Source organism: Ambystoma mexicanum, chromosome 2q (genome assembly GCF_040938575.1).
Source record: "Ambystoma mexicanum isolate Mex_15411 chromosome 2q, UKY_AmexF1_1, whole genome shotgun sequence".
NCBI lineage: Eukaryota > Metazoa > Chordata > Amphibia > Caudata > Ambystomatidae > Ambystoma > Ambystoma mexicanum.
Window position 1 is genome coordinate 124,054,619 of NC_090924.1, and position 23,482 is coordinate 124,078,100.

The window sequence follows — 23,482 nt, forward strand, 5'->3', positions numbered from 1 at the left end:
CCACACCATAAAAACAGATAAGACAAAGATCACATACAACAGATGTCACACTATGCATTTACAAAACACGGGTATACACTAAAATTCATAGTGCCTAAGGAATTGCATCACTTGTGTAAATCCTTTTAACTTTCACAGGCTTATCATTCAGAGGAACCATGTTTCATTTTACAGTGTCCCTGCTTGTCAGTGACACCACATCCTCCTAATGTTTCATCGAGGCAAGTGTTAGTGCCCGCATAGAACCCATCATGCATCTGCCCAAAAATAAGTTGTAGTCTGGTTGTCACTGCTATGTACAAAGTGGCCCAATCTTTGTAGTCTCTTGCCATATAGTGTAGGACACTTAGTAAGTGCCTGAGTTTCTGCTGTACTAGGTGCTTGACATAGGTGACATTTACCGTTCTTCCCATGCCATATTAAGACAAGCCCCAAAGATAGCCAGGCATGGTAGAAGATTGAAACGTGCCAACATAATTGCCTCCTTGGCCAAGGGCTAAGGGGGACCTAAGTAAATATGTCTGAGGGCTGCCAGGAAAGTATGTATGGTCTACACATTCCTGTGTAGACCAATGGCCTTTAAGAAGCTCTTCATTGTGGCAAAAATCCCACTCTATAGCTTTGGTACGTAGCTGTTCATTTAATTGTTTTGGGTCCAATGTCCAATCAATTTCCCAGTTAATTTCCTCAAGGAAAGCGAGGCAGTGGTCTCTATAACTCTTTAACAATGTCTTGCTGTGCTCACCAACTACATTACCAAATATGGCATACATCGGGATGGTGGTTAATGTATTGATCTTGAGCCACAGAGTCACTCTTTTTATCTTTAACATTGTATATAATAGCTCCAGGCACACTGTTGGGCACTTGTAAAATACGCCTCAGTATGATTCCTTCAAGCCGGTTTTGCTACTTTTTGCTAATGGCAATACAGGACTCGAGCCCATACAAGATTACAGGGACGATACTTTGTAGATTAAAACAAGTCAGCTAATGCTAAACCCACTATGGGTTCTAGTGGGTTTCTTAATGGCCGCTAGCTTCCTGTGAACCTTCAGCTCAATGCTAGTCCTAAGATCCACTTCAGATCATCTGCTTGAGATCAATGACTCCAAATAAGTTTTCTCTGATGCTAATTCCATCTTGTAATCTTCCACCCTCCAGTTCTCTCTAGTTAGTCGCTTCTTTATTCCGAATTACGTAATGCGTGTTTTCTTGGAATTTAGAGAACTCGTGCTCCTCTCAGTATTCCATTAGTGTTTTCATTGATTGCAGCAGACCATTCTGGGTGTGGTCCAATGAGATCATCATCTGCGTGTGCCAGCATATTCAGATGCTCATTCAGGTGGGAAATGATGGGCCGTACACAGTGCCTCCATCAGGTCAACCGTGTAAATGTTGAAAAGCAAGGTGTCTAGAACGCACCCCTGCTTTAGTCCCTTATTGATTTTTATCAGATCAGTAAATTCCTCAGAGCATCTAATTGAACCCTCTCTGCAGTAACTGGATGGAGCCGCCGACACTGTATGTTTAGCAGTCCCTTGTCTATGCTCCAACTCACAACTTTCATTCATAATTTGGCCCTGTTGGCACAGTCGAATGCACAACTGTAATCAATATATGCCACAAAGGATGCTCCATTCCCTGCTTTGCCCTATCTGAAAGTGCCCTCAGAATCACACCCATTTGCTCAACGTTTAATCTTATTTTATTTGAGACCATTGATTTAGTGTCCTGAGAAGTATTGTGGCAATGACCTTGCTTGAAGTATCGAGCCTATAATCTGCTGGGTTTCCCCTGTCACCCGACTTGAATGCAGGGATCAGTAGAGAGTGTTTCCGAGATCTCAGTATTTTGTTGTTGGCAGGGATAATTGCAAGTAGGTATGCAAAATTGGTGCAGAGACATGGGAATCTTCATTCATAATCATATTAGTTAGCCCATCAGGCCCTGGAACGCCTGCATTCTTTAGGCCAACAATTAGGTCTTCGATGTCTCCTACCCCATAATCACTAATATCCAGCTGATCCTTGGGGCTACTGTATTGCACCAGTGTGTGGGAAACATTCATTTGTGAAACCTAATCAACCCATTTATCTGAAGATCTAACATTGAACAGGCCATTATCTGATTTGAAACAACTACTAACCAACCCCCAGAATGTTTTACTATCCTTGGATGCCACAGACCTTAGCATAAGTTGCTACTTTTTAGTCCTGTCCAGGATACAAGGGTTATTTAGCTAATGCTTGTAGTTCTTTAGTGGTTTCACCTGCCTATACACTTCCTCAGTGAGCGCTCCTCCACTCCTGTTTCATTCCGGAATATCTCTTCTGTCTTCGCTTTCTGTCTGCAATTAGCTTATCATAGTTGCTGTGGAGAGGTAGATGATCTCGATCGGGTGCTGTTTCCCCTATTGGTTCATAACCAACATAAGCCAGGCACAGTACTCATTTGGGTTTTTTCGGCTCCTTTATTCCATCATTACAGAGGACCTTCTTTAGGCTCTGATTCATGGCCCTAATGGTATACCAGGTCCAGCGCAAACTATTTCCCGGGGCATTCACACTAACGGAGCCTACCAGGTGTACCCCAGCTGTTTCTATTCTGGTGGAGCCTACCAGGTGTACCCCAGCTGTTTCTATTCTGGTATTGACGTGTATGTCTAACAATGCATGCTCACTATACTCCATATTCTGCACAGACATACTATCCACTCTTCTCAGGCTAGCCAGGTCTACAAACATATAATCCAGCGTCGCCTCCTGTACCCCCTTATGCCATGTGGGCTCACCAAAGGTTTCACCCTGTGCCTGACCGTTCAGCAAAACCATGTCCTGCCATGAATCACAATAATGCGTCAAGTGACACTGCCTAATCCTCTCCAAATTATGTTTGGGAATTTTATTGTCGTACGGTTTGCCACAGTGAGCATTAAAATCACCTCCTATCACAGGCTGCATGTTTGAGCTGCAATGATTCTTCAGTTCCAGAATTTCAGCAATTTTATCCAAAATGGCCATCAAGAACATTCCACCTGGAGGGTTATATACATTCATCAACCTGGCTTGCCTGCCTTTGTTATAATACATTCTCGTTTCACTTATATGGGGGAGGGTTTGTGTGTACACAGCTACATTGTTAACCCCCACGATTAGTCCTCCCTTGGGACAGCCTTTGTTCCCTTTTAGTTGCTTTATTGATAATTAGGATAAAACCATCCAGGTTGAACTTAGTCCTCAACCATGTTTGCTGTAAGAAAAAACATGTCTGCATCGAGGTATTTTGAATAAGAGGTTATGGAGCCTTCTATGGCTTTGTAGTCATCCTCTGGGCCAAAACAGCCAGGAGCCATGCCCAGTTCATATTCACCTGTTGGGATAACTTCACAAATCCTGCACTTTGCTCCTCGGTTGCCCTTCCTTTAGTCTGGATTACTCGGATTTCTAGCCGACGATGATTTACCCCGCTGGTCTCCATTTTGTCAGCAGTTCAATCTAATCCCGAAAAGTTTCTACATGAGGTAGAATAAAAGAAATAATTTGGGCTGATTTTACAATGGATACACAATAATCTGGGGTAATTGGATTCAGAGATCTCAAAATAGTCTGTTTTGAGAATTGAAGACCCATAGTTCTGGAATTAGTACAAATAATGATAGGAAGCACAACCTGTGTATTACTCCCTGCTTATACGGATCAAAAATGTCATGTATCAAGAAACTGGACACGCATGCTGTAACGCTGTAATGCTCTTTTTACTGGGACAAAGGGTAGTGTGCTCTGCATCAGTCCCTTTGTGGGGTAGGAATGAAGTCTTTCCGTAGCCACCTCGGTAGTGGTCCTCATTTCCCACTGTGATAATCGTCGTGTCCCAGTTCAAAAGATGCTTTCATCCAACTCCTCCATGACATCTCCCTTGTTCGTTCCTGACCCATCAAGTTTCTTTTGGATTAACCAGCTATCCAGACCACTATATGCCCATCTTCCTTTTATTTTTATTTTTTATTCATTCACCTCCTTTTTTTCTTGCCCAACTCGGGCTGTGGGAACAGAGGTTCTGGGTCATTCATTATTTGCAATCACCATTAACAATTGACCAGGGGATCCACCTAGTTTTGATGTTTCTGTTGCTTTTTCATCTTTTGTTTGTGTGATGTGATTTCTTGTTCGGCCTATATCACAACCTGCCATCGTTGTCGGTTTAAGGGCTGTTTGTAATAGGCATAATTTCGTGGGCAGTGTATAGGGCTATTGGTCTCCTTGCGCACAGCGTCGCAAATCATGCCAGGCACATCCCTGCCCACACTGCCGGCCGCATATCCAACCGCTGGCTCATAATCATTCATGGTCTGTCATTTCAGAGGCAGACTCTGTCACCATTAGATGACCTTTTGGGTGGGCAGGCTAGGCTGTTCCACAGGCATAGCGGCCACTATTTTCTGGCAGAGACCCTCCTTGCTTACCAATAAAAGATATTGGTCCTTCTGTATGCTCGGTGTGCCTTGATAGGCCTCTAGCAATGCCTTGGCTACTAAATCCACTTCGAAATCCTGCTCATGTCGATCTATGATAAATGAAGTGAAGGACAACGAGCAGGAGGATTCTGAAGGGGACACGGGCAACAGTGCTGGTGAATCAAAAATCGTATGCGCAGAACTCTGCACCATATTTAGACAGTTTCTATGTTGGAGACCAGTGTCACTTCTGACCACTTGAGTCACCAATACTAGGCCTCATTGTAGGCTTAGGCACAGATCCAGTAATTAGTTATTGCCTACTGCCAAAGTCCATGTATGGTTTGGGCACTCCATTGGGGCTTCTATGAAAGCCTCTTTGGCCCCCTGGCCCACGTTACCTCACGTGGTTCGAAGAAAGCTGTAATTTCCCCCCTAATATGATCCATGCCGCACCCTGCTGCCATTGTGGAGTGCATCCGATTAGGGTCCGCTCCCCCCCCCCCAAGCCTACTGCATAGATTGTAAATCATGGGGTGTAAGATGTTGGAGTCTGACAATGACTCAAGTGTGAGCAGACTTACCGGCAAAGTGCTGAGATTCCATGAAGTCGAAGAGCTGCTAGTCCTTGCTGCAGCCTGCTCAATGCCGACTGCTCCACACTTCCTCCTGACTTCACGCACGCTTCGCTCTGCGGGAGGGATTTCCTCATGGTTCCGCCTGGGGGCGGGTCAAAACCGCTCAGTCAGTTTAGCCTTCATTGCACTGAGACAGAGTTCAACCACCTCTGCAGCCTGCTCCACACTTCCGCCACATCACGATTGCCATGCATAGATCTGACCCTGATTTGCTCACAATAGACTCCCTGGAATTGACAAAACGAATAAAGTGCTTGTGCCTTTTGCCATCTACAGTATGGTATTACATTAACATGTGTTTCAGTGTTTCAATTAGGTTGCTTCTACAGAGCCTACATATTGTGTGAGCTTGTTCGATGTAATGTATAGGGCCAATACATTCAAGCGCATTTCGTATATTTGGGTAGCAATCCTTGTTGATGTTGGAAGGGAATTTTCTCGGATATCCCATGGGTTGATTCATGAGCAGGAGGTATTTATTATATTCCACAAATCGCTTGTATGCATGCAACTTTGCCTCTTTTTCTTTTTTCCATTGTTTCATTTTTTTGTTTAACCATGTTGTAGTTTTCCAAGAAATAACTAGATTCAATATTTACATCGTTGAGATCTCACATGAGTACAAAACGTCTCATGTATCTCAGCTTGTTTAATTTTGTCATGTCCCTTAGCTCATTAAACAGATTTTTATAAGTAGGAGGCGTTAATATTTTATAATAGACCTTCAATTTATTCCATTTAACTATTGCATGGATACAGATGTGTCATTTAAGAAGCAAATAACCCATGCCAGGATGTTAGAATTAACAATCCTTACACAAATAACTGCTAACAAGAAAGGTGGTGAGTTTTCCACCACAAGTTTGTTACTTTGCGGACAAGAACAGAACTTAAAGCCAGTGCATGTGTTATCGATTACTGGATCCTTAGACAAGGTTCAATGGATCTTTATGAAACCCCCGATTAAATAGGTTTGGAGGTCTTACCTGAGCAGACTGACATGTTCAATGGGAAGCAAATGTTGAAAACAAGAATCTCCCCGACCAACGCACCAGCCTCTTACCCGGTAGGAAATCCCAGAGCGAGAGGTACGCGCCAGTCAGGGAAACCCTCTGGGGAAGAAAACCCTGGTCGAGCGCGGGATCCGAAGATTGGAGTGTGGTTCGCAGGCTGATGTCGCCAATGGCGTAGAGTGTCGGAAGACTTCTTCTGGAGAGGGAAGAAATAAGAAGCGAAGTGATGAATAGCAGAAGTACAGAAGGGGAAACGGAAAACAGGTAAGAGACTAATTCCCCTGACCTCTTAACCAGCCGGATTGGAAATACCAGGAGAGAAGCCGAGAATACGGACACAGAGAGGCGACTGGAAGTCTGTCAGAAGGAAGTAAAGGTGTGTAAGCCCGTAGAATCAAAATCCTACAGATACTCGAAGAAAGGTTCAGGAAGGGACTTGGACGGGAGTCTTAATATTACCCGGAATACAGTAGCTCGAGAACTCAAAGGCATCGTTTCAGTATGAGACGCAAAATGAATCTGGGGGGTTTGTGTATGCAAAGAATGCTGAGTAGAGAATCTGGAAAGTTAAGAGAAGAGGGGTTAGTAATGGTAAGAGGTAAGAGGTTTCTGCTGAGGATTGAAATTACCTAGTTACGAACTCACGGAGCATCCGCTAGAACAGTAGCGACGTGAAGAGCTGGAAGTCTCCGTGTCCTATGAGGAGTCACGTGAGCGGTACGCCGTACCTCTGGCGAACGTGAGAGGACTGGAACGGTGATTGCAGAACCATTCGCACTGCGGTCCGCCATCTTGAAGGTACCACTCCGAATGGAGCCACAGAGCCGGCTTCTGGACCAAAGAGACCAGCGCTTCGTGAGTGTAACAGCATGACCATTAGCTGGATCATGTGCGATTAATATACAAGACTGTTCATCGTGTTTAACTTTTTGCTTTCACTAGCTGTTGACACTAACAATGATGAGCCTAGACGAAGCCTGCACAGGGCGAAAACGTTTTGCACATGCGCTAGTAGGTAGATATTGGCACCCGGCATTTGTGGACACATGCCTATGTTCTCATGGCCAAGATTATGATTATTTGTGAGAGTTATTAAAGCAATAGGATATAAAATGTGCTTATTAGTTTTCAATTATTATAAGGATTTAATTGTGCGCACCAAGACCAGAGGTTTTTTCAGTGTTAGTTTAGGCGGCGTTGTGTTACAGGCTTCTCGGACCAGGTTCTGCCTTTATCAGTATGGTTTAAATAAGCCTTTTTTCCGTGTCAAATTGGTTAACACTGTATTTTTCGGAGTTTGGCGCTGTTTCCTTAACACGGTGCACAATTATCTCTTAGTTTCCTTCTCCTGTATTTCCGTACAGAATGATGACACCCAATGATACCTATTGTAGACATATGATATACCTGTTGAGCTGACATTTGGACACCACTATGGCTTTTTAAAAAGAATATATGCCCACATCATACTTCCATGGTGGGGACGGTTGGTTGGGGCACACTAGTGGCACATGACTTTCATTCAAGATATCTAAATGGGTATTCATTGCAGTGGTAAGACTTTCTTCTGCAGCTCAGCTCAGCAGGCTGACTGACCCGTGGCCCTCACTGATGGGGTCTAGAGACCTTCAAGTCTTGGTCCTCTCATTCAGGTGTGCGCTTATTTTGACCCAGCACGTCTTATGAATCCGGGTCCACTGAAACCAGAGAACTTACACTTTGGTATATGGGAGTGGTTCTGAAATGTGTTATGCAGTGACCCAAACCTACAAACAGAATTTCGTGATGGAGTGAAGGTTCTGTAAATTTGTGTGGAACATACGTTGCCTCTTTTGTACGTGTTGTATATTCTTTATCCTGGAAGGATGTATTGCTTGTGTTTATTTTATTGCACACTTATGGCCCCAGCACCATGGATGTCCACCCAGTACAGGAGATCACAGTCCTTTTTAAAACTGCATGCGCTCTGACCACACGTGTCAGCTCACCCCTGCTTAGACCCGTCCACCAACACCCGTTGCTTTGTGGGATGTGGGCTGTAGGATGCTAGGGTCCTCTATGGCTAGCAACTCATGCTTACACGTCCTTCCCTTGTGCCTCTTTCTTTTAATTTGTGAGAAGATTACAAAGCACTCGTTAGACGTTTTAAATAAGTGGGTTGGCGATGATGACTTTTTCACCTTCCTGTTCTTTGTTTCCTTTTAGGAACTCACAAAGCAGTTGAGTGAAATTCAGGTATGTTTCTCATTTGAATAATGACAATGTTTTGTTTTTAAATAGCCTGGAATATTCTTTTATGCAAGGGCTCATTATGCTGTCAATCAAGGAAACCAAGCCCAATGTCTAAGGACTTGCGCCTAGAAATTGTAAAAACGTGCACAACCTCAAGCTATGCCTACTTACTAAAGTACCCATGATGCACAGAGAAGGTATGCATGGCAACCCAGCATACATTAGTCACAAGGTTGCACACATGTGAATAGCTTTACACTGTCGCAAGGTGGTATGACAAGAAAAGGTGTGGTTTCCCAGGGGCATGTCTGGGAATTGTGAATGTGGGTGTCTGACGTGGCTTCATTCTGTGTTTGGTGGTTTTGTCTCCAGTAATATCACCAAACTCGATTACAGTAAGTCGTTAATAATTACCACCACAGTTAGTCCCAATTTCTTTTAGTCCCTTTGAACTCATTGGTCATAGGTGGCATCAACGTACGTAGTAATACCGCCAGACATTACCATTGCCTTTTGTGCGACAATTACCACCTGTTTCACCTCCACTCTGGAGCATGCAATATTACTGAATTATTGCCAAATACTGCCTTCTTTATGCATATTCTCAAACGTTAAAAGTGGTCTTCGAAACATTTATGAACACATTTGTATCAATGTTATGTATGAGCCGTAAACGTGAACTAATATGCTTGGTGGTATGTGGAAAGACAGAAGAAGGACACAGACTCTGAGGATATGCTGCACAATATTTTATTAAAGCAAAACCTATATGGTCTAACTTTCCGATCACCCTGGGTGGTCCCTGCCTATGTTACTAAGGTGCTTGTCAGTCAGTTGTGAATGTCCAAAGAAATAAGTCTGCTGTCCAAAACTACCCTAACTGACCATTCTACTATAAAACTAACCTGGGTCAGGAGAATGACTCCCTTCTCCCAAGTCTACTTCTAATAACAGTCTGTAGGATTCTTTTTAATACATAATCCTCAAATAGTCTTGTGACTTCTTGGATCAGTCTCTGTAGTTCTTCAAATAGGCTATTGACATTCCCCTCCTCCTTGGTAATCCCTTTTTGGGATCTTTTATATGATTTATATTCCTGGTTGTTGACATCTGCATATACTTGGAAGGTACTATTGCTCTGGTAGGCTTTCCCTTTTTGGGCAATTCTAGTTCAGCTTGTTTTGATCTACTTGACTTTGTATATGGCTCAATTGTCTAGTTCCTCTGAACTCTGGCTCATAACATTCTCTCTTTGGAATTGGTTTCTTCTTGTATAGAATATCGAGTTACTTTTCTCTTTGGTATTGTAATCCACTGTTCTCTCTCAGTAATCAGTTCTTTAATAATTCTTTCTCTTATTTCCCAAAATTCAGAGTTCATTTGTTTCAAGGTTAACTGCATCTCATGGCTTCTAGTGAGATGAGTTGCTTGTGCGGTATAATGATTCCCTCGGGGCCTCTTGTGCTTCCTGTTCTCCCTGTTACCTTCGCTTTTGAAGGAGAACGTCTTCGGGAGCCTTGTTTGGCGGTGGCATCAGCGATGGTTTGTGGATCAGCTGTCCACCACGGATCCTCCTTTGTGGCCTCATCACAACCTTCCTCCTGGGTTCCTGCCCAGTCTGCTTCTCACGCTTTGGGTTCACCGTAGCTCTGTTGTCCCGCTCATCAGTATCAGCCAAGTTTGAACCTTGCAGGCTTCTTCTTTGTCCAGGTGTTACACAGCTTGGGGCCTTCGTAGGCTTGTGTATGTGTTCCTATTTCTCTTCTCTCTCCCTGGCTTCTAGAGTGCACGCTAATCAATGTACTCGTCCCAATGGATTGGATATTTTGACTTAAAGGGACCTGTAATGGTATCTATTAGGTGTTCTTCATCAAACGTTTCTTGTATTTTAGGGCATCCTGTGTAGGCCACAGTGTGCACAGCTTTAGGGAGTTCCTCACGGGAACAGGAGTCCTTGTCCCCTAAGGGTGTGTCCCTCCCAGTGAGGTCCCTAGCTAATGGGGGTGGCTCCCCATTGGGGAGAAGGGATGAATTCCCTTAATTTGTCACAGCATGAACTGTCATTCAAAACTCTTACTAAAGTAATAAAAAGTGCTGGGTGTTTTAATATTGATCATTTTGGAGGCCTTTGTCCTAGTGCATATTATGCATTGGACTTGGTTTCCGCCTGTGATGATTACATTAATCTGGGCTTTCCTTTAAGCACCAGAGTGGAGACATCGGTTTGCTCTGTAATGTCTTAGCAAACATTACTATGTTACATTGCTAATGAGCTGTGTTGGAAGTCCTTGCTGTGTTTAGATTATGGTCAGTGTGCATTAAGGTAAATACCTTTCTCCAGGGGTAAACAAAAACAGTATTAAAAACCAGAAGAACAACCCTGGACAGGCCTCCGCTGTTCAATAATGTGCAGTGATTATTATTAGGATATTTATTGAGCGCAGAACGGGAAGCACCAAAGCACTCCAAAATCATAGGGGGAATAACATCATGAGGGAAGCAGAGAAACAAGGGAGCAGGGAGCTAACAGGCAGTTTCGTAGCAAAGGATCTACAAGTAATGAGGAGAGGAAACGGTGGGGAACAGATCACCCAGTCGCAGCTAGGGTGGGGAGTGGGAGGGTGTGTGGACCCTAGGTGTTAGGAAGGAGCCATTAATTGAAGAGGAGGGTCTGGAGCTCCTTCCGGAACTATAGAAGCAAGGGGATGTGTCTGATGTTGACATGGAAGGCTTGTCTTCTGGCTCTTTCCTTACTGTGTCAGCAAAAATCAAGTCTGCACATTTCCTTACTTGTTGTGGATTGTAGGCCTCAGGAGATGCAACGTTTCTCAGTGAGGTAGCTTGAGGACTTCAGGGTGTTGTAATGAATCGGCAGTAAGACTCGGACACAGGGGTATTGCAGTGGTTGGTAAAGATTTTTATTCAAATAAAAAGAGAGTTGGAGGAAATCCTATCTAGCCATATCTCTAAGAGCGGTTTCCCTGCCTCAACGAATTTCAAAATGCCAAAAAGTAATTTCTTTTCTCTTGGCTCCTTGGCATTTTCCTGTGTCTCTGATCTGTCTCTAGATCGGGGTATTAACGTAATAGTATATCTCAGAAGAAAATCCAGAGGATACAATTTACAAAGGCGTATTAAGGATTTTATTGTACCTAATACATTTTACTCTGTGAGTTTAATCACAAATTAATCTGCACTCAAGCAGTTATTTATTTAACATCGCAGGAATATTTAAAAACCATCATAATTTGATAAAATCATCCTATTAAATCATCATACATTCATCCGCATCCATACAACATCCATCAAACTACTCATACAAAACATCAACAAGTACAAGATAAAAACATATAACAAATATAACAATACATCCACAATTTAATTATTGTGCAAAACGTTTTTGTGCAAAACACATGGTACAAGGCCACAGTAGATTTTATAAGTGATCAGCAATTGGGATAGGCCAAAAAGAATCTTCACAGGTGGTCTTATCCTAGATTTCAAAATGCCAAAAAGTTATTTATTTTCTCTTGGCTCCTTGGCATTTTCCAACAGTGCCAGAGGGAATGTCTTCCTTCCCCTGGTTGCAATATTCACAATTAACCATTTTCTATTTCACTGAGGAATTGTTTCACTTCTCTTTTCCACAATATGCAATTTCCAAGTCCAGTGGGTATGATTCCCTTGCCCCGGATTTCACACACTCAAGAGGTTGCCTTCTTCCTCTAGATTTTCTTAGTTTATAACACACGTTTGGTGCGGGTCCCAGACTTGCAATCAATTCAGCTGGTGTACTCTCCTGCCATGACTTTCTGACTTCATACACGTTTTTTGGTGTAGGTCCCAGACTCGCAATCAGGTTGCCTGGTGTACTCTCCTGCCAGGACTTTCTCAACTTGCAATAGTTCCATCATTTAGATTTTCTTTATTCAAGCATTGGGTCCTTGACCTTCTTTCACCTGCTTCACTCAGCAATTTCCTTGTTGTCCCAGTGCCCTTGCTCAGGTTCACCCAGTTCATGTAACTGTCTCTTAATGGTGTGCAGTATATGCTACAAAGCGCCCTGGTCTCACAACTCTCTGCTCATCGGTCTCTCCTGGCTGCTTCGGTGTTCAGCGCAGTCTTCAGTTCTTCCAGCGGTTTGCTTCCTCCTTTTCCTGGTGTCTCATTGGCTCTACAGTACCCGTGATGTCTCTGCCTTCATTCCACAGCTTCCTGTGATCTTGTCCTCCTGCAGCGAACTTGTGATGGTGCCGGCAGGGGCCCTCCTGCTCCCCGCTGCAACTTGCTTCTCGGTTTCCCGACCCGCGTTGAGAGTTGTGGTTCTTCTTGTTTCTTGCCGCTTCATGTTTAATGTCCTGGCACCTATCGGATCCATCCAACAACTAGAGCGCACCTCAGGTTTCATGGCTCCAGTGCTCTTCCTTGTCTGGCCTTTTACTATACCAGTATGAAAGAGCCTTATTGTCAGTGCAGATTGGATGTTCTAGTTCTATATTGCAGAAGCCACATGTGATTGGAAATTCAAGGGGTTGGTGTCATACCTTAAGTGGAAAGGGGGGAATACCATGTTCCTGCTAGTGAGTCCACCTCCCTCCCATGAGGTTTGTTCCCCCCCACCCATATGGTCCGCCCTCAGACAGCCACCCCCAGGGTCAGGATCAGATAGCCACTTCCTTTCCCTGGCCATATGGGAAGAGTTTCCCCGGCGAGGGAGTGAATACATTGCTAGATTCATAACAGTGACAACCTTGTAGGTGATGCAGAAGGATTTGCAGATGATACTGGCTTGCATTGGGAGCCAGTGCAGTTTGAGTAGGGTCGGGTTTCATGCAGTTGCATTTGAGGGGTCCTTTGAGACATGCTGCAGCATGCAGGACACCTATCTGGGTAGTGAGAAACTTTAAGGCGTCCTCACATTTTCTCCCTTTGGATCCTTTGCTCAGGTGTCCAAGGAAGGACCATCGCGGAAAGCGAGGGAGGATCACCTGGGTAGGGGGTCTTTGGGGATTGAAAGGGGGATGCATGAGGTTAAGACGCCGCACCCCTCCCTCCCAATTATCCGTTGCCCTAGTCTCCCACAGCCTTTATGGGACACTACCATTCCTATCCCGTTTCTTCCTCCCCATTTCCAACATATACTGGAACGAGGAAGAGGCGACAGAGAGTTAGGAAGATTACATATGGAAAAAGTACTGGGAGGAGGAAGATGAAGGAAGAGGCCTACTACAGTACACAACTAGGCTGTCCCTTTATTGAGGTCAGGCAGAGTCAGGTACTTGGCAGCAGTTATACACACCTGCACTCTGTTAATGATAATGATGTGTTATTTATATAGCGCCTTAATCCAAAGTGCTTTACTGAGCACATATTTACATACAATATCACCCAACCGAAATTGGTACTCCTTTATCGACCTCGGAAGGATGAAAGGCTGAGTTGTCCTTGCCGGGATTTGAACCTGCTACCTGCAGATCACGCTCAGATCACAGCAGTGAGCGCTCAACCCACTGAGCTATCTTACTGGCTAATATACCACTCAAGGACTGACCAGGAGAAAAGGGGTCCTATGGGTCAGGCATATCCTGTTAATTGACCCAATGAGTCAGACAGGGGGAGGCCAAGGACTCACACCTGAAACCCCTTAACAGACCTCGGGTGTATAAAAGGTGGGGCATTCAGTAGTGCAAAGAGAAGCAATTTGTAGAGCAGAAGGGAGGAGGCGTGGCCGAGTCCAGCAGGGGATTCCTTCTTAGTCCCAAGCTAGGTTTTCCAGGAATAGCAGAGCGAGCTGCGGGTGCTGGATGGAATGTGGGGGCTGATGAGCAGGAGGCTACAGCTGGAGGAGCCTGAAGGATCCACAGGAAAATGGGATGCCGAAGCGCTGACCCAGGGTGCCAGGGGGGTTGCAGCGTGGCGAGGGAGCGATCTCTTCAGGGAGCCGGATCGGGCAATGCTGTATCCTGTTGGCCATGTCCGGGGTAGTGCTTGTTCCCCTGGGAGGTGTCCCGGTCCCCGGCGCGACTGAGCGGCAGGTGGTGCGACCCCGACCTCGACACTAAACCTAATGAGTCTGCCTGCCAGCATCGCACTACCCAGTGAGTTTCAATGAAAAGGTGAAACTCAGTAGCGTGTGGGAGGCTGGAGCAGGAGAGTTAGAAGAAAAAGTGCAAGCGGCACAACAGTGACAGAGCGAGAGAGAAAAAGAAATAAAGGTGCGAAAAGGAAGAAACAAGAGGGTGTGAGCGACCCGGAAAGAAAATCAAGTGAAAGTTTTAAAGGTGCGAGCAGCACGAAAGGAAAAGGGAAAAGAAAGAAAAGCCTTCGAGCGGCACCACGGGAGAACGACTGAAGCGTGCAATTGGCATGGAAAGGCGGAAGGTGCCAAAGGAAAGTGTGCAACTAACAAGTAAAGGCAGAAGGTGCTAGAAGAAAGCAAGATAAAGAGTCTAAGGAAAAGGGCTATGCATCAGAGTGGTCATGCAGGGGGAGGAGTAACAGCCCTGCATTCTCGCAAGTCTCTGATATTGCCCCAGTGTTAAGAAGAGGTGTACAGCGCCATTTGGGAGAAGGTGGGGAAAGTGGGAGCTACACTGATAGAAGTGAGAGCAAAATCCCCAAAGTAAAAGAAAGGCTGTCAGAACTCCACACGAAGGAACTGTGCGTTGAGAGGTGCATCCTGACAAGATGCACATTTGTGTTTTGTGTTTGTGAATATTTTGAGACCTGAGGGGACTAGGCTTGGGGCAGGGAACCCTGAAAGGCATTGTGAATCTTCTCTTGGAAACAGAGGGGCCTGTGCTTGTGGACAGGAAGCTTAAGAGGCCCAGAGACATTGTCAACTTTAAGAAGCTTGGGAAAAGGAATCCAAGCGACCGTAGGAACCTTTTGGTGAAACTGTAAAATCAAGGAGGCTTATGCTTGGGGAAGGGAAGACTGAGAGGCCCAAACAAACTGGAATTATTAAGAAGCTTTGGGAAGGGAACCCCAGGAGAATTGCTGTGAACGGTTTTGTTGTGTTGCAAAAGCCCTGCCTGGAAGATCCCAAGGGCACCCTTTTGAGTTGAACTGTTTTTGAACTGGCATAGCTGACCCTGACGGGAAGACCACCTGAATCCTGCCTAGTTTTACACTTCCTTTTGAAACACCATTTTTCTTTTAGAAGACCCAACACCATGTTTAAAGTGAGGGGAAGCATAGGTTTGACACAGACAGACATTGTTTTTTGACTTCCGGACCTCGACTTCCCTTAGAAACATCAGCTGAGGGAACTACCCCATTAGAGTTAGGGCCAGTTAGGCATTTCACCACCCCTACAATATTCTATATCCCTTACTACCATGCTTGTCTCACAGTAGTCACTGGAAAGCCTTCCAAGAGGGCATTTCCACCATCCAGGTTGGGGAGGACCAAGGCTTGGACAGATGATCTGAAGTTATTTTCTGGGATTAAGGGGCTTTAATTTCCGCAGGAGAGAAAGCTGATACCAAGCCATTTGTGTTTTTATTTGTTGTGTGCTGTTTGAGGAAGAGATGTCTGTCGATGTCAAACCCAACGCAAATGGCCAGCTGAGGTGTTAAGCCCTCAAGGGTCATAGCAGAGAGCCAGGTCTGGATGTCCAGGTGTTTGGTACTGTTGGTCAGTAGTAGGAGTTGGAACCTTGCAGGATTCTACAGGTGGTGGGTGTTAGGACAGTTTTTCTGAAGTCCAACTAAGGGCTTAGTAAAACAATTCAACTGAGGAAGTACAAGACTCCACTCTTAGTATAAGGCTGTACCAACTGAATATATGGTATCATAGACAGAGCAGCCAGTCTTATCGTAGGAGGGAGAGAGGGCTGTGGAATCAGTACAAAGAAATAGTAATACACATATGGTCCAAAGAAACACTATATATTGTAAAAATAAATGGTTTATTTAAATACAAGTAGGCCCAGAAAAAAGAACACAACACTATGCTTTAAAGTACACACACCAAAGCATAGAACTTATTAAAAAAATTAACAGTGGTGTAGGTAAGTCAAACCTTGTCATACACTTTCAGTATAGGTCACACCTATTCAATGGGTGTAAAACCATACGTTACTTTCAGATTACCTTACAGTAATTAAAGGCTAGTAGACCCTGTCAGTTATGCAGTGACACGGAACAAGGACATCACATAGTAAACCAACCTGCAAATATACTTTTTTGAATAGTGGAGCACAGATTCAATTAACAGTATATACCTCTACTACTTTTGTGATAACACACATGTATACTAGGTGGTTAAGACTTTTTTGATGTAATATACAATCAGTTGCTTTTCAGCTCAGTGGAACACAGTCTAAGATGAGCAAGAACTCTTTACACTATTGTTGGATGCACTAGGCAGACCAAGGTCAGCTACACCTAAAGGAATACTTTTCAAGAATGGCACACAGCTGTTCCAGGCAGGTAAAACCTAATGTTGTAAAATACTATTACAGTTGTTTTTCAGATCAGTGGAACACAGATTGAGATAAGCAATCGCTCTTTAACTTGTTTTAGGATTTCACGCAGCTAATACGAGGTAAGTAAAACATATATACTTTTTTAAGGGGGCTATCAGCAACCTAAAGGTAGGTATAAACCAGAGACTGTTTTAGAATCTGTTTTAAACAGACCATGGTAACCAAAACCCAGTTGGGGAACGTACACACTAATGTTCTGGAAGAAATAGTTCAGTGAATCCAACAGCATTACTTTTGGGAAGAGGCACAACCGATTCACAGGTGAATAAATTAACCTTGCATCTACTTTCTGTTAGAATGGCGAAGCCGTTTCTAAGGAAAGTAGGTTGTTACATATACTTTTCAGATTAGCAGACCATTTCCAAGGTAAGTAAAATAACCTTACATATACTTTTACAAGTGGCAGAACGCTTCCAAGACAAGTAAGAACGTTTGTAACTATGCACTCTCAGAGTTGTAGTTACCAACCAACTCATTAACAAGTAAGTAACTTTTCAACACTTGTTATACTTTTCAAGGCAGACCCCTGTAGTTATCCAGCCCTTCCCTGTTCTATTGCATGAGTTCTTTCAGAGGCAGAAGAAGGACCCTAGTGGTCTAGGCACCAGCTTTAGGCGGGGTGAGATAGGGCTCAGTTGCAGAAAACGTTCAGAGTTCCTGAGGAAGACTGTTGAAACAAGTAAGTTGTTTACTTTAAAGTTAACTTTAAAGTTAGTTGAGGTTCCAGGGACTTCAGAGACGACACTCTAGGAGAATTCCAGCAGGGGCCTGGGTGAACTGGATGAGAAGACTCCCAATCACAGGAAACACCACAAAGCTACATAGGAATCATAAGCGACTTAAATTAAGTAATACCCAAGCCAATACAGTGCCTCAGCACAGAAGAAGAAGAGTTCCAGCAAGACTACTTGAGGACTTGCAGCCAAAAATCCAGTTGTTGAATTCCTTTATCACGAAGACAGGACACTGGAAGGATTTTTGCAGCAGGTATCACAGTGAAGGCCCTAGGCAAGAGGATCTTCACATGGTTTACTCAATACAGAAGAAGAGGTTGCAACGGGGGAGACTTGAGGACCTGCAGTAAAAACTTTGCTGGCTGAATTCCTTGTCATGAAGACAGGACACTGGAAGGGCTTCTGCTGCAGGTATCAACTGGGAAAGCTCCAGGCAAGAGTTGTGTCATGGCTGGATGTGGCTCTGTAGATTTTGTTACCTTTTTTAGGACCCAGAAGACTGAATATCACTGGTCGGATTCTCGTCTTTGGCAAGGTGCAGCGCTCTGGTGAGGGGCCTTTCAGGCTCGATTCACGTCTCTGGAGGTCCAGCAGGATTCCCACAAAGTTTCAGCAAGATTCGGAATTCGGAAGACTGTGCACCAGTGCTGGTCATTGGGCCGGCTCTCGGTGGATCCGAGATCCGGCACAGATGTGTAGCCGGATCTCGGGATCCGGCCAGAGTCAGCCGCCCAAGCCCATGAACCGCGCTGGAAAAAAGAAAGAAGAAAAAAAAAAAGCGTCCGCCGTTTACCGCGGCTTTGGCATTGATGTGTAATGCACAATGATCAATACATGTACAACTGAAAGGAATCAGTTGTACATGTAGCGAGCATTGTGCTTTACACGCCAGAGGCGCGTAAAAGGCAATGCTGCCCTCGCGGGCTTTTTTTTTTTTTGGCACAACAAAATGAGCCAGGGCTCATCAAGGGGGCCTGGCCTAACTGCAGGCGTCCTGCTGGCCCATTAGGCCACGCCCCCCTGAAGAGCCCCGGCTCAATGGGCTACTGGCACCCCTGTCAGGCAGCCTTTTGTAGTGATCAACACCCTCTCCCCCGGGGAGAGGGTGTTGATCTCTGCATTTATTTTCTATTGGGTTGCCTGGCAGGGGACAGCGCCTCGCCTATTCAGCCTTAATGGTGGCGCTTCCCCTCGGCAGCTGGGGAGGTGCAGCGTCACCATTAAGGCTGAAGGGGTGAGGCTGCTGGAAGCTGAGGCCGTTTTCCTGAAGACTGAAACTCGCGGAGATTCAGTCTTCAGGAAAACGGCCTCAGCTTCCAGCGGCCTCACGTTTCTCTCCACAATGGTGGCACCGGCCCACGAGCATCTCCTGCTTAAAGGTATGCCTCGCAGGTGCGGCGCCACCATTATGGCTGAAAGGCATTTTTTTCTGGAGCCTGAAGCTTTCGCACACGAGCGAGAGCTTCAGGCTTCGGAAAAAAATCCTTTTCTTGTAGTGGCCGGGGCTGGCAGGGGAGATTAGTGGGCCCCACAGGGCCCCGCCTCAGATTGAAATTTCGGAGCCTGCCGGGGCACAGCCCCGGCAGGCCCCGTCCCACTTAAAGCCCTGGCCGGTGGTAAAAGGCAATGTTGCCTTTGTGGGCACTTTTTTTTTTTTTTTTTTAAGTATTTATCTGATCGGATGGCCACTACCAACCCTGCCCCCTCTAGACCACGCCCCCTCTTCCCCCAACTCCTCCCCCACCCGCACTTGTGGGATCCCCCACCACATTTTTTCCATTTCCACCACTGTGTGCACCGCACAATAGCTCGAGATCCCAGGTCAAAGTACATTGTGGCATGGCTCAAAATACAAGTGGTCTTGAGTCTAGAGGATCACACTAGGCTATAAGTCAGGGTTGTCGCTTTCGGAGTCCCCAGGTCGATTGGAAGGAAGGGTAACAGCAGGATCTGGTTACACAGCAGGCTCTCCGGTCGCTGGAAATCATCTCAGCTGCGTTTTCTTCATCCTCATATTCGGATTTGGTTTGAGTGGCAGACTACCTCTTCAACTTCCAGGATCAGACTTTTATGCAGGAACCCAGCCAACCAAACAGCCATGCAACATTCATACTTGGGGGGAAGGCAGTCCTTTTAGGACAGCCAGCCTCCCAGTTTGAACTGGATGCTTGTGTCAGGCTGGAAGACAAAAGGACCTTGCTTCCTTCCTTCACAGACACTCTGGAGCCTGGGCGGAATTGACCGAGGTCTCCCGCCAAAGATAAAATGGACTGGTCAGGGAAAGGAACAAGAAAGGGCAAAGAGCACTGACATGGCGAAAAATGAAGACCAGTGCCATTTTGGTAAAATGAGCATCCATGGGTGCCTTTACCAGGGCTTTGGAAACAGCCTGCAGTAAAGGTGCACTGAATTAATGAAAAGGTTCACTGCCACAAGAAATTAAAGGTAAGCGTGTTCCTGTAACAGAAATGTTACAGTTAAAAGGAGAAAGGTTGATACATTCGATCACCCCAGCACTCCACATAACGTGGGGTGTGCTTGTTTCACCTAGTAAAATGTAAAAGGGATCCCAAGATCCTTTCTACCCTTGGGAATTGTAGTTCTCATAAGGTTAGCCAGAGAAAGTCAAAATGGGAGCCCCTAGTGCAACCCAGCAACAAGAGGCAGTATGTGGCAAAAGTTGTCAGAGGATAAAATTAAAAATACACTATAGAGAGTCTTAAAAATTACACCCATAAAAAGAGTAAAAGACTCTGTGAGTGTGGGAAAAGGTTCCCACTCACTGATGTATAGGAAAAAATAATCTGCCAGTCCAGCAACACGTTCTGGGTTTGACACACGCCAGGAAGATTTGTCATTGCTATGAAAATCTCACCTTAACAGTGGGTAGAATTGGCGATCGGGAGGAATCTGTTTGCACGAATTGTTGCAGTGTTTTGTGGTTAGACCAGAGATTAGCCAGATCAGTATAGGGTGAGAATTTAGCAGATAAAGACAACCCAAAAAATGAAAATACGTGGCTTTATCTTATTTGATGATTTAAAAAATGCCTAGGATTTGATAAGACTTTTGACGAGTGAGGAGAACATTGGGGATCATAGAGAAAAATAGTACCAGCTGACAAAGAGAAGTTCTTTTACCACTGTTGCTCTCGATTTCATATGGTCACATCTCCAGAAACATGGGGCAAGGCAATAGTCCACGTGGTGCAATGCCTAAAGCTGAAACTGGATGCGGAAATAAAGGTCCCGTTTTTGCTCTACATGGAACAGGGCCATGCTGGATTGATCGAAATACCTACAGGCAGGGTACACAGTACAGCTTTTCCCAGCGGAAGAGTACCCCACGAACTAGAAGTCTTGATATGAGGCTGGGGAACTGAAGGCTCAGGAATAAACCTGTATTCACAGCAAGCGGTACTCCCAACAGGAGTGGCAGGGTCTGAAACAGTAAATTGGTTTAAAGAGAAAGTGGATGAGCACAGGGAAGGATAGTACTGATTAGGCAAAGATGAAACCGGACCCCTTGTAGGGCCTTCATAGTAAGAGTATGCATGACGTCGGCAGATTATATATACCGGTGAATCTTTCCTGCTGGCAATTTCCATGTTCTTGTGTTTCTATAATAGTGCCCTCTTACTTTGGGGAGGATCTATGAGTGTAAAAGTGGGTGCTGTGGAAGGTCTACCTGCCTTAAGATCCTTATTTTACAATTCTGTATCCTTCTGCAATTCAATACAGAGGGGATATCTCAAAGGGGTAAACTGCTTTGTCTGGGCCCTCCAGAGCCTGTCTATGCTAATCTGTATGAAATGCTTGACGCAAATGATCCATATGACCAAATAAATTGTGACTGTAAAGTTGCACTTTTCGTGTCCTTGAAAGCAAAGGTTTGTGGGAAGAGAAACAAATGTACAGTGGTGTGCGATACATTAGCCCTCGGCCTGAACGCAAGGCGCCTTAGTTCCGCTGAGATCATAACACTTGGGAGTGCTAATTACAGGAATGTAAATGCTGGGAATGCTTGTGGGAGAGAACACATCAAGATGCTCTTTTTTACAAAAATAAGAGAATGGAGTTCTAAGTTCTGTGGTTGCAAAAGACCAATGTTATCATCATACAGTGGAAGTCGTTTGTACGTTTCTGGTATCAATGTTTATTATCGTTTTCCTACAATTTTCCCTGGAGTGTCCTTCATTTTAGCAATGATTTGACGATAGATTGTTCTAAGTGCAGTTGTAGCACAGTGGTGTGAAGTGCACAAATGTATCTCTTTCGAACCGTACAATCTAGTGCAGCAATTGCTTTCTGCTACTAAATAATAAAGGTGGTCCAGCCTGTGAAGACGCAAGCCAAAGGTCTGCTGTGGCTTGGTCTCAGGTCCAGTAGTACAGGAAAGCCAAGCAGCAAGCATCCTGACCAGCTCCCTTCCTTTTTCCAGGACGATTCATGCTGTATGTGGCGTCAACACATATTAAAACACATTGGAGACTTTCTGGACAGGCTGTCCAGGTTGCCTGTCAATTCCCCAGTGACCTTTACTTACAGGCAGGGGTGTTGCTAGGTCTGGAATAGGTCCGGGGCTACCCTAATGTTGAGACTGCCGGGACTCGGGGCTAGCTAGCCTTTTGGTTGTAGCTCCTGGGTTTCTATCCGGGGCTACAACCAAAAGACCCGGGGCTGTAGCGCCCCCCCCCCGTCCCCCAGCAATGCCTCTGCTTGGAGGATGTGATGCATTTTAGTTTAGTTAGAATGCGACATGTTCTTGCCCAATGCCTAACCTGCAAATGTTTGGATTTCCCATCTTTGGGGCATGTCAGTAAGGGAGTTGCCTATGGTGCCATGAAGGTGGGCGCAGGGGTAAATGGTTTGCAATTTACTACGGCAGACATGGTCTCCACCAGCAAATTCGAAACAATGGCATTTACATGCCTTTTCTGCACAGAGCTGGCGGGGGGGAGGGGTGCAGAAAATACTCCAACTGACGCATACAGGCGGTCCGTGCAGAAAAATGCACGTGGCTCTCCACCTGAATTGATTTTTAACAGAGTCGGAGACTCCGAATGGAATCCCCCCACGTTTTTTTTTTTGTGCTTGGGGATCCATGTATATGCCGGCTGCAATGCACAAACATACCAGGCCTTGCTTAGTGTTGATATCACAAGTGGGTTTCAATTCTGCATGGAAAGCCGGTCACCACGTTTTTTGTGCAGGCCTAAAACCCATTTGTGAAGGCAATCAAAATTTAACAGTGCTTGAAAGAAAGCATACACACATAGGTGGCCTACTGCGTGCCTGTAATGGGAGCATCCGGGGCCAAGTGCAGTTAGAGCAATTTTACATAAGAAATGTCATAACCTCCATCTTGTGAAAATAAATTTTGTTGCTGATCATGATGACGCTCTGAATAAATTCTACAAAGAAGAAATGAGCTTCTGTTGATCACAAAGTTAGGAAATGGGTAAGAGTCTGTCTCATGTCAAGACACAGCTAATTACTCAACAAACTGGTGATCAGCAATGTCCTGGGGATAGAAAAGTAAACACAAGGGATTATAAAATGGTACACGTTTTCAGTTCTCCCCGCATTGCATGTGCATTCTGCTATCTGGTTTGTCCTTTGACCCAATATTTGGACCGGTTTTAAAGGGGGCATACATTCATACAAGTTAGTTATACAGCCATCAAAATACGAATTTGTTGAGTAGGAGCTTAAAGTAGCTACTGAGTATCCGGGACCACAGAGTAAGCTGTTGCTCCCTCTGGGGAAGGAGGAGCTAGTGCATAATGAGCTACAAATCGAATTTCCACTGGGAAAGGCATACTATTAACTTATGTTCATTATGTATATGACCAGTATGGATTAAAGGTGTTCCAGATGTGTCCTAATGCCCCTTAAAACACATATGAAAGCACCCAA

The 23,482-nt window shown here is 45.0% G+C and overlaps 1 protein-coding gene across 4 annotated transcripts in view; it reads left to right on the forward strand.

Moving 5' to 3' along the window:
• ABAT (4-aminobutyrate aminotransferase) overlaps window positions 1-23,482 on the forward strand; it is a 719,432-nt gene that overhangs the window by 370,129 nt on the left and 325,821 nt on the right. For all 4 annotated transcript variants that reach the window (XM_069647042.1, XM_069647043.1, XM_069647044.1 and 1 more), the window contains one exon: window positions 8,313-8,342. In XM_069647042.1, the coding sequence (XP_069503143.1) occupies window positions 8,313-8,342 (30 nt within the window). The remainder of the gene's footprint in view (window positions 1-8,312; window positions 8,343-23,482) is intronic.